We start from the raw sequence: 15,323 nt of genomic DNA, 5'->3' as shown, positions 1-15,323 counted from the left end.
GTGCAAGGAGAGTTTTTCTCTTGTAATTAAAAACCCTCCCTAGGAGGCTGGAAGGAAATAAGAAAAGGATTCAAGAATCAGCAGAAATCGACTTTATTGTATAAAATATGGGCTTGCCCCTGCCCTTTCCCACCCCACTGTCCTTTCTCCTATGACCTCCGCAGAGTGAGCAGAAATGTGTGTTTCTCTTGTAGATAAAGTATCACTGATGAAAGAGTTTGGCCACAGATGGAGTCAACTGAGTGGCCAAGCTCTGCTGGACATCACAGAGCGTATCACAGGTATGGCCAACCCTTTTAAGCCAAGAGGTCTTCCAAGGAAGAATGTTCAGGAAATGCCTGTGAATAGACAGTAGAGTAGCTCCTCCAAATCAGGACCTGCTGAGCTTGTCCCTCCTGCCCAACACCCATGGCAGGTGTATTGGGCAGGTTTTCCTGGCTGCTGCCGTGGTGTGCAGCATCTGAGACGGGGGCAGCGTGCAGCCTCATGGCTGAGCTCTCTCTGGGACACCTCAGAAGCCAGCTTCAGGAAAGGGAAGGGCTAAAAATACCCTAGCTGGCTCCTCTCTTGGAAGTTCAGGGGCATCTGTGACCCTTGAGGGAAAGTGGTGGCAAATGCTGTTTCTGGGGATCAGTTTGTTTTGTCCTCACAGAATCCTTGTTTTGCTCTTGGAAGGTTTTGAGGCTGAACCCTGCAGGGCCTGGGGCTCTCAGCTTAGGTCAAAACTCAACACACATATTAGAGGCACAGATTTAGTTAGATGAATTAACAGCATAGAGAAAATGAAGTCTCTTCCACCACAGAGTAATAAATGTCTCCTACACAACATTTTGCCTGTTTAGAAAATGAGAATGGTCTCAAGGCCATTTCAGCTTTTGATCTCTCAGCCAAATCTGCTGTACAAGGAGCCTGTTGGTAGTCAATTTTTTCCTGTGTTTCATATAGTTCAGTTCAGAAAACGAGCAGAGAGGATGCTTCAGGCACAATGTGAGGAAACACTCATGTTTTGGTTAAATTGCAGTCCCCTGGGTAACAGTTTTCTCTCTCTCTTTCCCCATTTCAGTGTGCATTGTAAGGAAAAATGCCATTAACATTGGGAGGGGAAATGCCATTAAAACGTGGAGATGCTCAGATGCCTTGGCAATGGGGTCTGGGTCATTATCTAAGACACCCTGGGGTTTGGAACAGCTGTTTGTTGGAAGCCACAAAAGCATTCTGCCAATGACACCAGCCAGTCACTGATGTTTCTACTCCAAATGTCAAGCAGCACCCACCTCTGGTGGGCTGGAGTTTTGAAGTGTGGTCTAGTACTGCCCTTTGCTGTGTGCCACTGAGCAAAGGGAAGAGCCAGATTAGACTTCTGGCACTTGACATCAAAGGTCACAAAAACGGAATCATCCTTTTTATTGCAAATCCTTCAATTGACTCTCTACGGTGCATGTCCACATTTTCAGTGTGGGTTTAGACAACTTCTCCATGGAAATAAAAGGCAATTTGTCACATTCAGGCATTATCCCTGCAGAAACAGATCATGAAATAGTTTAATAAAAATACAAAGTCTGCCACAGCTACAAGGCCCTGCTGGGAGAAATTAATCCTGGGGGGTTGCTGGTTCTGTTTCTGGGAGGATCAGCTGCTTTGCCCATTTCTGGCTCAAGAGGTTCTGTGTGCTCTTTCTCTGATCTTAGCCAGAGGCAAAACTTAGAAATAGATCCTTGTTTGCATTCAGGTTGGTGGTTAAGAAGCTTGTGTCTCTCTCCCGGCAGTGCTTGTGGAATGGGTTTATCCCAGGAGCCCTGAAGTCGTCCAGCGCTATGCCCTGCCCGTGCTCTGGTCCTTCCTGGGGAACAAGGCGCTGCCCGTACGAAGCGCCAATGTCCGCACTGTGGTCACCAAGCTTGCCTCTGCCCTCTACAAGGTGATGGGCACCAAGCTGAGGAAGTGTGCTGCCAGCCAGCCTCCACATGTGCGGCAAAACCTCTCCAACATCTTGGGCTGGTGAAGGCCTGATGCTCTCCAGGAAGATGACGAAGAGCTGAGTTGGACACCTCCAGATGTGAGTTCTTGGCTGTGCAAAAACAACAAAATACTGAGGAAGGGTTTGCATCCGCCTCCGCTCTCTCCACTGCCCTTCCTAGTCAAGGCATGGGGGGCTTGAAGCAACTCCAGATTGAGGACAAGATGAAGGCTGAGCAGGGCTCAGCCTCACACACAGGTGAGGGGGGAGCTGGGCTGCTCTCTGGCAGGAGGAAGGGTCTTGTGCCAGCCTAGAGAGCCTGTGCACATCCCCAGGGAACAGTTCTGCCCTGCATGTGCCCCCTGCAATGAGCTGTGCTGCTGCCAGTGCCCCGTGCAGCTGTAGGGCTGCTCAGCTGTGGGGCAGGGACAGGAGCAGGAGGCTGCATGTGCAGCTGAGCCATGGCTGCAAAGCCCAGGGCTCTGGGCTCCCTGCTGTCCCAGGCCAGCCCAGAGGCCAGGCTGTTCCTGTGGGAGCTCTGTGCAAGCGGGGCAGGGTGTCCTCTGGCCTGCCTCAAGTGGCTGCAGGCAGGAGCATGTTTCCCTGTGCAGCTATTTAGAAGTTTGCAGGAAATGTGCCCCATGGAATTTGGAGCTTCAGAGGCTTTAGGTTTGTACTGCAGTCTCTGTTACACTTTGTGTTTCCATTTTGCATATCTGACAGGCTCGTCTCTTGCCAAGAAGTTTTCTCTGCATGCTTCATGTGTGTCCTTATCCACAAAGTCCTTGCCTCCCATCCTGAAGAGCCCTCTTTCCTCGGAGCTCTGGAAGAAGCTTCTGCGTCTCCTAAGAGTGATTGAAGAATAGGATTTATGTGTTAGGCTTTATAGTTACAGCTGTACATATGTTCTGATATTTTGATCTACGTAGGAATAAATGTGTTTTGATTGTATTTATTAAATTGTGATGATATATTTTAATTGTTTATATTTATTTTTGTAGCTATGTTTTTTCTTTAAATTTAAATAAACTAAATTTTTGACAAACAAGCAGAGAATGTGAAACTAGGACCTGCTAGCCTAGGGGAGATGTGCTGAGGTTATGGGAGTACATCTCACTTGATATCCCAATGTCTGAGATCATTTTTTCCTTGCTGGGCCTCTCCTCTTCCTCTTTTGCCAGGTTTTCTTTGTGTCATTTGTGCTGCTTTTCATGACCTGGCATTACGAGGCCACCCAGTGGCATGTTTGGGGGACAATAGACCCAGAAGATCCTGTATAGTCAAAAGTTTTCTACCTACATGTATTCTGTGCTCACAAAAGGCCCCAGCAAAGAAACAAAGTGAAGTGTGCCCAAATCCCAAAGCTTTGCCCCTTTGCAATCTCACGCTGATCTGGCTCAGAGGTGTCTTCAGTCACAATTTCATAGGTAAGGAGTGGTTGACTATTTCCCTGGAAAAGATGCACAGCTTTGGAAAAGTCAGCTATATGTACATTTATCCAGGACATCAGTCAAATGTGTTGTTTGTAACTTGTTTGCAGAAGACTGTGAGCTCAACAGGTGACAAGGGTTCCTCAAATCTAGCTACACTCCAACCTGGGTGCCATTTAGCCTAGGGGTATGGGATCATTTGTTACCATGGACCTGTGCTTGCCAACATAATGAATTCCTGCATAGCTGGAACATGCAATCCTGGGTTCAGCTCCAGCTCTCGGTGGGCAGCATGTTCATCAACAGTGCTACCTTTCCAGGATTTTTTTTCACTGCTTCCTTTTGTATTCATTTGAGGCTTTTACACTTCACATTTCTACTTAGGTTGCCTTTGGGAAAACCACTTCTTGGCCCAGTGCAAACTGGAACCTTTTGACAGCAAAGTCCTCATAGTTGCCAGCTTCTGATGTTACAGGTGAAAATGCATGTGAACGTGATAATTAGGTTTTCTGAAGCAAAAACTCCATGTTACATGGCTGCATGTGGTTGCCTAACTTTGGGTCTAGTTCTGGCCTAGTAAAGCCCAGGCAGGGTGGCATGTTGCAGGGAAAACTACTCTGTGAGCTTATGGGGTTGCCATCATCAGCAGAGTGAATGTGCCCTTTGGGGATTCCTCTGGAGAGAAAACGAGGGACCCACTCCATGCTGCAGTGTTCTCTTAGATCGTTCTAAAATATCTTAGAAAAGCAGTGGAACTTCACATCTCCTTGCACACTCAGTTTGAATAGGGGCATTTTTGTCCCCCCTCAAAGCCATTGTTCTTGCACACCACAAACATGAACATCCACAAATGGGAATGATGCATTGTCCCCCCGATGGTGCTTCAGAGTACTGGGAAGTGAAGATCTGGGTAGCTACCAAGATGAACTCCTAATTAGCATTTCATGCTCCTTCAAGATATCCAGCTCTCAGGGATTTTTGTTTCAAAGCAACTGCTATACTGGATCTAGGGAAGAACAGTAAATGGGAAACAGTGACTGCCAGCTCTGCATTGCAGGAGTGTGGGGGAAGACCTGAAGTGTCTGTGTCAAAAGATGAATGGGAAGAGTGTAATTGCCAAAGCCAAAGCTTCATTAGGGTAGCAGGATCAGTTCTTTAGTGCATGCTCGCAAGAAGATCATTTGGTACCTCCTTTTTGTATCTCCTGCAGGAAAGGAGCTCTTGATAATACCGTGCTACTTAAACCCACATTGGGATGTAGTTCTGTTGTGGTTCACAATGAAGCAGATTGCCTGCTTTGTCCCTGCCCACCCTGGTGATCCTGTGAGGGTCTGTAGTGTATGGTTTGGATTAGATAGGGAACCATACAAGGAAAAAGAGTAAGACTTATTAGTGACCCACCAGCAATTAACAACACCTTTGTCCACCAGTCACCATTCCAGATATTATCCCAGCACTTAGCTTGGAAAAATGGGGTCCATTTCTGCACAGGAACATGAGCTAGTTTCCAGACATTGGCTGTAATGTTTCTAATGATTTCACTATGGTTGTCTATCTCGACACAGCGTTCAGATGAGCTGAATTTTCCACATACCCCTCCCTCTTCAGCTTGTCAACAATCTAATGCTAAGCAGTTTTGATAAATCATTGTTCTCATCTGCCTGGATTGTGCTGAAATCAAATCAATAGCTAGGGAGGATTGATTTGAAATTATTTCTATCAATGCCTGTAGGAGAATTATGCAGTTCAAGATGTAAATAGGTGTTCTGTAACCCCATGACACATCTTGGGCCCAAGTGGCAGGGCCATATGTTGCTACAATCTGCTCAGGTGGCCATTCGTCCTCCCCCCATCTTTGGGCTCCCCCTGTCAGTATCTGTCTCCTTTTATTTTTTAACTCATCGTAAAGGGGTACCCCCAGATGTGGTCCACTAATTTGTGGAAGGAGGAAGAATGTGCGCTTAATAACGCCCAAAGTGCAACTTCCCACCCAACTCTGGGGGAGCATTACATACGTTGTCTTCCCACAGATCCAAAAGAGGCCTTTTGGGGCTCTCCAATGTTGGGGTGCTCTTGCTACTTTAAGGCCATTTCTTGTCCAAAATTTTGAAAGTCGGGGTTTGTCTAGAAAAGGGTTAGCCCCCCTAGTAATGCACTCATATAATTTTTCCTTTTCAATGTACGAACGTCCTTGTTTTTGTTTCTTAGACCAATACAACTCTGGTGCCCGAGGGATCCACCACTGATGCATATTATTGGATGCAAAGTATCGCTTATGATGGAGCTCACCATCACCTAAGTGATGTAACTGGGACCTCTCCTCCATAAGCATTCCTCACCAATTACCTGTGACTTCAAATTCCATATTTCTTCCTCGGGTCTTGTATCAGCTCCAGGTTCTCCTTTCTCCTGTAGCCTTAGTAAATTCTGTGAGCTCAGCGGAATTCCCTCCCACAGCCAAATTTCCTCCAGTTGCTTGTCCCCACAAATCCAACACTTACTGATATTAAATTCACGGCTTATTTTCTCTACCAAATCTAGAAATAAATCCTTGCCTCTCGTCACCTGAATTTCCGGACCCCTTTTGATTACCCCTTTTATTTCTTTTTCCTTAATTATATCTGGCTCGGATCCCCCACCTTTCGCCCCCCATTCAATAGATTTTTTCCCTGAGCAGATCCATTTTTCCTTGACAGGGCATTCTCCCAATAGTTTCTGTTTAAAATTCTCTGTGTTTTCAGAAAGCCAATACGTGTTGCTGTCCTCAAGACAGGTGGTTATTTGTGAAAAGTTGATACAGGAGGGGTTCAGACTAGAATGTGTTCTGAGGACGGCAATCCACGAGTCTCCTGCATACAGGGGGCAGTAGCATCTATCACACAACACAGTCTCTCCTTGCCAGCTATTCATTAATAGGAGGGCTGATATTAACGGGGGTCCGGTACAGGACACTTTTCCACCCATATCCTTTACCTTTCTGAAGGTTCTGTGACTCTGTGGCAAAAGTGCTTCCTGACCTGGTCTTCCTCCGTGCAATACTTTTTTATTGGCTACTACTTCTTTTTCTGTTGCAGGAGCTCACTCCCCTCTTGTATTCACTTGTCTCGTTCCTCCTTTTGTAGCCTGATTGCTAAGTGCATGGAAGAATGCTCTATCCTCTTTCCAGACTCTTTGGATCTGTAACAAGGAAGATCAGAAGTTAAGAACATATTTTTATACAACATCTTATAGTTAGTAACACTAAAAGCATTTAAATCACCTGAGGTTTTAAAAGTTATACAGTTAAATAAGTCAATACCTTTTAAATAAGCTAGGATAGCTCATTAAACATCATTGCAGCTTATGGTTCAAATCTAGCAATGATGATCTGTTATTCCATTCCTCCTGATGGTTCAGACTGTTTCTTCTTCAAAACCAGCTTAGTGTCCGTTTCTTTGATCGAGGTCCGTTCGGTGGAATCGGAGGGCTGCTGCGTAGGAGCAGGGACAGGTCCTTTTACCCTTGAAACGTGTGTCCATCCCTTCTCCTGTGTGGGAACAGCTGTTTCTGTGATTAACAGGACCTGAAATGGACCTTCCCACTTTGGAATTAATGGTTGCTCTTTCCAGGTTTTAATCAAAACCCAGTCCCTTGGTTGGTACTTGTAGATTTTAAAATTGATAGGTGACCTCTGAGGGAGATACCCTTTCTGTCTTAATTCCTCTAAGGTGCTGGCTACAGTTTGGATATACTTTCTTATGCTCTGCTCTCCTTCCTCATAGTTTCCATTATTACCCGGGGTAGTTAAGAAGGGTAAACCAAGCACCATCTCGTAAAGGGGCGAAACCCCTAAGTCCATCCTAGGTTTAATCTCATTAGAGCTAAGGGAAGACACCTCAGCCAATTCACTTTCATCTCCTCAACTAACTTTGTAAGGGCCACCTGTACTGCTTGGTTCACCAAACTGTTTGGTTCGACCCTTTCTGAGCTTTGTGGTCTCCAAGGGATATGGAGCTTCCAGATGATGTTCAATGCATTTGTTGTTTGCTGTAAAATTCTTGCAATAAAATGTGGGCCACTATCCCAATCGACGGTATTGACGATTCCATAGCTTGGTATAATCTTTTCTAATAGAATCTTACTGACCACCTCTGCTGTCACCTTGGTAGCTGGATATGCTTCAACCCAATGGGTTAGATGATCCACTATGACTAATAGGCATTTAAACCTTTGTATTTCAGGTAACTCTGTGAAATCAATTTGTACGTTTTGAAAGGGTCTCCTAGCCAATCCTCTTCCTCCTTGAGGCAATTTTCACATAACTTTCTTATTTATTCATTGGCAAATCATACAATTTTGGGTCAGCACTGTTGCAATTTCAAACATTCTAATACAAACATAAGTTTTCATAGAATGATCACAAAGGGCTTGGGTTCCCCAAAGGCTTGAAGCATGTAGATTTTCTAATATTTTCCTACTTAGTGCTTTATTCATCACTTGTCTGCCATCAGGCATTCTCCATTTCCTTTTCCTAATCTTTATTTCCTTTTGCTAATCTTTATTAGCACCATGTTTTTGTAATCCCTCAATTCTTTTTCATTAAATACGGCATCTTCTCCATCCTTTTCATCTCCATCATCTCTGCCTTTTAGATCTATTATTCTAAAGACTTTCTCAATACTGCCCAGAGCAGCTTTCTTTGCTATTTGATCTGCTAAGTGGTTCCCTTTGAACTCCACTGAGTCTCCCTTCTGGTATCCTTTCACATGCACTGCTACCACTTCCTAAAGTCCTTTCAGAGCCTCTAATACTGCTTTAATTAGGCCCTTATGCATCAATGCTTTCCCCTTTGAGTTTATAAAACCCCTCTCAATCCCAATCTTTCCGAACGTGTGTACTACCCCACAGGCGTATTTGGAGTCCATGTAGATGGTTCTGCTCTTTTGACTGAGCCATTGCAATCCTCTCAACAATGCGTAAATTTCACAACACTGCTCAGACCGTGTCATAGGAAGTTTTCCCTCCTTGATAACTGTCACGTCTTGTCTGTTTACAACTGCATATCCCAATACCTGCTTCCCATTTATGACCCTTGATGAACCGTCTATAAAAAGGACCTCTCCTTCAGTTAATGGGTGCCCTTGCAGATCCTCACTAACTTTTGTCTGCAGGTCAATAACTCCAAGGCACCAATGTTCTAGCTCCCCCTCTGGTTACCCATATAGGAACTGGGCTGGATTTTGAACCTTCGTGGTAGCTAACTCCAAATTTTCCTTATTCCTCAGGGTGAGTTCGCATTTTAAAAGCCTGCTCTCTGGGACCCACTGACTAGCCCTTTTACTCAGTATGCTTTTAAGATCATGTGGGGTATACACTTTAACTTTGTTTCCAAATGTTAAATTATAGCTTTTCTCCACTAGGGTTACAGTAGCAGCAACAGCTTGCAGGCAGGTCAGCCATCCTCTTACAACTGGGTCGAACAACTCGGACACGTATGCTATGGGTTTCTGACTCCATACCATTCTTGCACAACGACGCCATAAGCTACTCCTTTTTCAATATTTACAAACAGTTCAAAGAATTGGTTTAAATTGGGTAGGCTTAACACTGGAGCTGTCACAAATTTCTCTTTCAATTCCATTAACTTTCTCTTGTCCTCTTTGTTCCAATTTATGGGATCATTCCCTACTAAGTTTTCATGTAAAAATTTGAATAATTTTGTATGCCCATCTATCCGTAACTTACAATATCCAATTAATCCTAATAATTTCCTTATATCTGTTTTGGCTTTTGGTGCTGGTAGTAATAATATTCCCTGTATCCAATTTGAATCTAACTTCTTGTAACTTTCTCCAATTAAATGACCCAAATACTTCAGATTCTACAAACTGTAATTTCTTTTTGGATACTTTCAAACCCTTTTCTCCCTGACAGTTCAATAAATTAACAGTTGCTTCTTGAACCTCATTCTTCATTTTTCCCAAAACTAATAAATCATCCACATATTGCAAGACTTGTGTTTCCTCACTTGGTGTAAACTCCTTCATAATTTCTTCCAGGGCCTGGCCAAATAGATGGGGGAACTCTGTAAATCCCTGAGGTAATCTGGTCCATGGTCCATTGCAATTGCTGTCTTCTCCCAGTTTCCTCATACTGCCATTTGAAAGCAAACAACCCCCGACTCTCCTTCTCTAATGGACAAGACCAGAAGGCATCTTTCAAATCTATCACGCTGAACCAGGCATGCTCTGATGGTACTTTATTTAATAGGTTGTATGGATTAGCCACGACCGGATTACGTGTAATGGTTTGTTTGCTCACCTCCCTTAGATCTTGCACTCATCTGTACCTGCCATCTGCCTTCTGAATGGGTAGTATAGGAGTATTATGTGGAGACATGCATGGTTCCAAAATTCCATTTTTAATCAGTTCTTTAATTATAGGTGCTAATCCTTGTCTGCCCTCTGCCAAAATGGGATATTGCTTAAGTCTTATAGGAGGTGTATCTAGTTTTATTTTCATTTTTAGGGGGGGAATGATTAATAATCTGTGATGTCCTTTCTCTGCCCACACCTTTGGATTTATTCCTTTCTCATCCTCCTCCTTCAGCACTAACATTCTTACAACCACGCATCCCCCTTCTGGCACCACTCCTATATTTATTTGTACCTGGAGGTCCCGACCTAATAGATTGCACTCTAGCCCTAGTATAAACAACAAGTCTGCACATCCTTCTCTAAAATTTCCTTTTATTGACACTTTCTCTACAATAAAAGCACCAAAGGGATTGTTCTCAGCACCTTTCACTTTGCACTTGGGGTTACTCAACTTACATCCTTTGGGTCCTTCTGATATACTTGATTTATCAGCTCCAGTATCTACCAAAAATTCATCTTCTTTGCTCTGGGGGCCTACTTCCAAATTTACCAGAAGCTGGTAAATTGGTGTCCTATTTCATCCCCCAGAGCACAGAGCCTCTCACAGCCCTAATCTTCACCTTTTAAGATCTTTTCCAATACATCCTGCTCCTTTGCTATTACCTCATCTATTCTTCTTTTCTTACAGACTCTCCTGCTATGACCCTTCTTGTTGCAATAGAAACAAATCACGTCTACCAATGGGATTCTTCCATCCTTGTCTGAATCTCTCCTCTCTTCTACCCCTTCTTACGGTCCACTACCTCCTGCTCCCACCAACTCACTTTTCCCAGCTCTTAGGCTTCCCTTTGCCACTGCTACCATAATTTTGGCCTTTGTTTTTGTCTTTTCCTCTTCCCTCCTTAAGTACACTCTCTGCATTTCCTTCAACAATTCATTTAGACCTTTCTCCTGCCAGTCATCTAACTTCTCTTGCTTTCTAATGGTATCAGTCCAACCCTTACTTACAAATTGAACTTGCACTAACACTTGGCCTTCTGGACTTTCTGGGTCCATGCTAGAAGGAAGTTGGAATTGTCTTTTTAATCTCTCGAGCCAAGTACTAGGGGATTCATCTTTCTCTTGCTGGCTGTCAAACACTAGTTTAGCGTGGTTGGCTCTCGGTAACGCCTCCCTTATTCCTCTTATTATCAATGTCCTATAATCTCTCATGTCCTTCTTTTGGATTCATTTGGGTCCCAATTTGGTTGGACGAGTGGTTCCTTTTCTTCTCCCCTTGGGCCTGCCCGATTTTCCTGTTCCCAGATTCTCACGGCAGCCTCAAATCAACCGTGTCTCTTCTGAACAGAAGAGCATGCCTAGTATCGAATTTAATTCTTCCCAAGTGAATATACTTGGGCCTAAAAATTGATCTAATTGATTTGATATTCCAGTTGGGTCCTCCAATAAATTTTTGATTTTCTTCCTAAAATTTCTTACCTCGGAGGCAGTTAATGGAGCATTAACGAAACCTATTCCCCCTTGAGCACCTCCCATCAGTACTTCCTTCAAGGGAAATAGTTTTTCAGCTCTCTCCTTTTCATTCTGACTCTTCTTGGCCTGGAACCTTGTGTTATAGCTGTGATATCTTGAGCCTTCATCTGGCCTCCCCTGCTCTGTTTCTATTTTATTTTCACAACAACAAGCTTTTTCTGCTTTGTCCGTCCTTGCTATACACGCACTTTCCTTTTTACTACCTTTTACTCAGGTTAGCTTCTTCTCCAGGGAGCTGGGACGTGGGGGAAAAATGAAGAGGGACATTTTGAAAGGTGCTTGGGGCAAGAATGGGTGTACAGTGAATCCCTGGGGTGTTACGTAGAGATCTGAGGGACTAAGTTGTGTTACAGGAGGCCCTGAAGGAGTGGGTACAGGGGTGACTGGTGAACTTTGGAGGCCTGAAGGGGCACTTAAGGGGGAAAGATGTGGTATGAGGGAGGTTGGGGGCAAAGCGAGGTTCACGGAAGGGATAGAAAGGGTAGGTTCAGAAGGAACACATGAGGGTAGGGATTGTAATGTTGAAAGAGTGAGAGATGGAGTGGGGTATGCTGGTAAAGGAATAGGTTGAATAGGCTGGGTTGAGGTAGGGGGTGGTGGAGAAGGAAGATGGGACTCAGGTGGAGTTGGACGAGGGGGTGGTGGAAGATGGTCAAGGGGGTCCCATTTTTTCTCGGGTTGCTCAACCTCACTCCTCTCCTTTTCCTGCTCTTTGGATACCTTATACACTTTAGTCTTTACCCTTTGCTGTATTTCTTAACCAGCACGCTGCATACCTTATTTCCTCCTCATTTTGGATTTCCTTTAAATTAACATACCTGTTCAACGCCATACGTGACCACTTTTCTTGCGAGCTGTACCATGGCAAATATACAGGGCCCTTGGCTACGCTTTCTTTAGGCCATACTTCTATGGAATACTTTATCATTTTGATTTTATCTAGGTCCTTTGAAGTTTCCTCATTTCCTCACTTCTCAAGCATCTCCCCCAAAGGACTGGTAGGGGGAATATCTTTGAGCAAAGCCTTCTCTTTCTTTGACCTATGAGCCCTATGGGCATTCTTTCCAGCATACTGCCCCATGGTCAAGACACTCAAATATTAATTTGACACTTTCAATATTAATTCAAACTATTTGTATAATACTGTTCTATAAATTTAATAAAATAGGCTTGGGAGTGGAAATTGAGAAGGAAAGAGTAAGTTTCTATGTGAAATAATGTTATTTAATCTACAGGGGTTTGAGGGCTATAAAGGTGACTATTGGTGTGGGGGAATGAAATAAAGATGTCAGAATTTATGAAATAAAATGGCAGATCCTAAATAAAAATGGTGTGGGGAAACAAAAGAAAGATGGCAGAATCTTAAATAAAGGTGGCGTGGGAAATGAGATAAAGATGGCAGATACAGAATATAATAATTGTGGGAAGTGAAACAAAATTGCAGAAGCTAAGAAGCAGAAGGAAATAAAATGGCTGGGTTTTAACTGAAATAATCGTGGGAGCACACACCTCTCCCCTAAGGAGATCCAGCCTCCTGCAAAATGGCCACTGCTCTTCATCATCTAAGCTTCCCCTTCTTAATCCCTGAGATGGCATCTCCTATAACAAGGGCATTACAAGATGGCAGATTCCTCTTTTTCTTCTGAGGAGTGGTCTGAGGACTCTTGGCTAGCCCTCACCCCAGAACCTCACTCATCAGGGGCTCACTGCTTTGCAAACCAGAATCTTTATTGCTAAAAGCTAGCAATAAAAAAAAAAAAGGGCTATTAGAATTAAAACTAATATATCACAGACGATAGACACAAAACATTACCCAAACCAAAACTAGTTTTAAAACAAAAGTAACCTGTACAGCAAACCACCAACTGCTAAAAAAAGAATTCTATTGGAATTAAAACCAGTATCTTAAACAGTCAATAGACATGAGATGCTACTTAGATCAAAACTAGTTTTGAAACAAAAGCAACCAGTAACACAAAATCCCGACACCACGGAAGTAACCATAAATCCCTATGATGATATGTTCTCTTCCCCCTCCTCTGTCCTAATGATTGAGAGGGCCCTCCCACGACCAGCAACTTCCCTTTCCCCTACAAACCCCTCCAGCACCTTTTAAGCCCTCTGGGTTTCTAACTCAGGGCCCCAAAAGTCAGTGGTTTGTGAGGTATTCCACCCTATGACCTCCTTTGGCACCTTTTAAGCCTCTGAGTTCCCAGCTCAGGGGGTCTCCCACTAGCCAGGGGTCCCCAGGGCTGCACTCACTCAACTGTCCACACTTGCTTCGGGGGTCTGCACTGACAGCCCCCGTCTCTTTCACACACACTCGCTTCGTACCGCCTTTTACCTTTAACCCCGCTCAAGACTTACCCTGAACACCTTGAGCCCCGCTCCCTCTCGGAGGCTCCGTACACTCCAGGCTGCTATGCCCTCGGTGCTCCTTCAGGTGCAGCTGGCACCTCCTTCCTCGGTCGAGAAGGAATTCAAGCCCAGGCAGCCAAAAAGAAAAACAGCTGGGTGTACACTTCCCTGGGCTCTTCTTACCACGGGACCGCCTCTGGGCATGGCTATCCCAGACTAGTGCCCAGAATTCTGGTAAATGAGGCTCAGATGTTCTTCAGAAGTCAACTCGTTTATTTAGAAACGAGCAACCACTGAGGGCTGAGGACGAGATAAGCCCGACCCCAAACAGCAGTCTGGATAAAGAGTTACAGCCGCACAACAGGCCGGGCGCTTCCTTCAGAAAGAGAGTTCCTCAGGAAGAGCCAGTGCTGGGCACCCCAGAGGTTTTAAAGTCTCTCGCAATGTCGGATTGGTGCGTTTTTCAATCCGCAGTTTGATTGGTCTAAATATAGTCCTTTGATTGGTCTTTAAGATCACGCAACCTCCACCAATCATTTCCAAAACTCGACGCTCCATTGGTCCGTTCCTTCAGCCAATGAGGATGCACACGTCATCTGGGGTTGAGACTTCATTTTCCTAGAAGGTTCCATTCTGCTCTGCCTTCGTTAATCTCAAACCCCTTCTATTGTTCAAAACCGGCTACCTCATGTTTCCGTACACCCGTACAATCATACGCAACAAACAAACATCATTATAACTTTAACTTTCTTAACCAACTAGGGAGTTGCATTATTTATAACATCCGAGACCAGGGACATCATGCTGGCACAAACCACGCCGCTCTCAGCCCAAGAGTCTGTGAGCTGAGCCGTGCCAGGGAGAAAAGACACCGAGGGGCTCCAGCCCAGCTGCTTCACCTGCTGTGACTGTTCCGCAGAGCTGTGTCAGTGGGAGAAACTCGATGCCAGAGGAGCCACTGAGCTTTCATCTGCCCCTTGAACAGCTCTGTGATAGCTCCTGGTTTTTTTCAGTGTGTTGGGGCAAGGCCAGGTTATGCTCAAGGCAAAGGTGTGTCAGTGCACTTGGCTCCTTCTCTCCTCCTTGTGTCTGGCACACTCCGGAGCCCACAGCTCCTTCAGAAACCATCACAGCACTCAGCGGGAGCAACCTTGTGTCCAGTCCTCACAGGGAGCTGTGGTGTCCAGCACTCCACCTCACTGGAATGAGGAACTGTTGCAGCCCCTTTAGAAGGAGCTGAGGAGGTTTGGCCTTCAGATCAGCTCCTTCCCACCTCTTGATTTGCTGCCCTGGCCAAGCTGCTGCTTGTGGCAGCACTTGTTTCACAGCTGAGAGCCCTGCTCTGCTGGCGTGCAGCCATTGCAGGAGCTTTTGCTGGGGACATGGAGCCTTTCAGATCCTCCTAAGGAAAGCTCGGGGCAGAATTTGTCAAAAGATCATTTTATGTGAGATGCTTTTGCCATTAAATCCTTTCTCTGTGCTCCATGCCTCACACAGTTAATATTTGAGGAAACAAGTTTGCTGCTCCAGAAATTCCTCACATCAGTCAGTTTGCCCATACAAGTACACTATTTTGGATGTGTAATTGTGGACAGGCCCCACGGTGGGCTGGGGGTCAGAATAAGGAGTTGACAGAAAGAGGAAGCCAGCAAGATTCCTGTGTTTTCATGAGAAGAAGAGAATGAAGAT

At 44.8% G+C, this 15,323-nt stretch overlaps 2 protein-coding genes and 1 long non-coding RNA gene across 6 annotated transcripts in view; 1 reads left to right on the top strand and 2 right to left on the bottom strand.

Moving 5' to 3' along the window:
* LOC111943938 (TOG array regulator of axonemal microtubules protein 2-like) overlaps positions 1-2,917 on the top strand; it is a 243,991-nt gene extending 241,074 nt beyond the window's left edge. For 2 of the 3 annotated variants that reach the window (XM_086878885.1, XM_086878886.1), the window contains 3 exons: positions 195-281; positions 1,767-2,056; positions 2,681-2,917. In XM_086878885.1, coding sequence (XP_086735011.1) covers positions 195-281; positions 1,767-2,002 — 323 coding nt within the window. In that variant the 3' untranslated portion in view covers positions 2,003-2,056; positions 2,681-2,917. Of the gene's footprint in view, positions 1-194; positions 282-1,766; positions 2,216-2,680 lie in introns of all 3 variants that reach the window. The other variant, XM_086878888.1, reaches the window with a different exon arrangement.
* Positions 1-15,323, bottom strand: part of LOC147655082 (uncharacterized) — a 262,971-nt gene that overhangs the window by 188,163 nt on the left and 59,485 nt on the right. The window lies entirely within an intron of this gene.
* On the bottom strand, positions 70-14,104 carry LOC111943812 (uncharacterized). Of its 2 annotated transcripts, none has more exons than XR_015283771.1 (4): positions 13,644-14,104; positions 6,686-6,927; positions 6,361-6,564; positions 70-2,802 (listed from the first exon to the last, which is right to left on the bottom strand). It is a non-coding gene; the product is annotated as an uncharacterized LOC111943812 (long non-coding RNA). The 2 variants fall into 2 exon arrangements; XR_015283772.1 differs by having other exon boundaries at positions 6,686-6,913; positions 13,644-14,095.

This window comes from Cyanistes caeruleus, chromosome 2 (assembly GCF_971803275.1).
Source record: "Cyanistes caeruleus chromosome 2, bCyaCae1.hap1.1, whole genome shotgun sequence".
Classification (NCBI taxonomy): domain Eukaryota; kingdom Metazoa; phylum Chordata; class Aves; order Passeriformes; family Paridae; genus Cyanistes; species Cyanistes caeruleus.
This window is presented reverse-complemented; position numbering and strand designations above follow the sequence as displayed.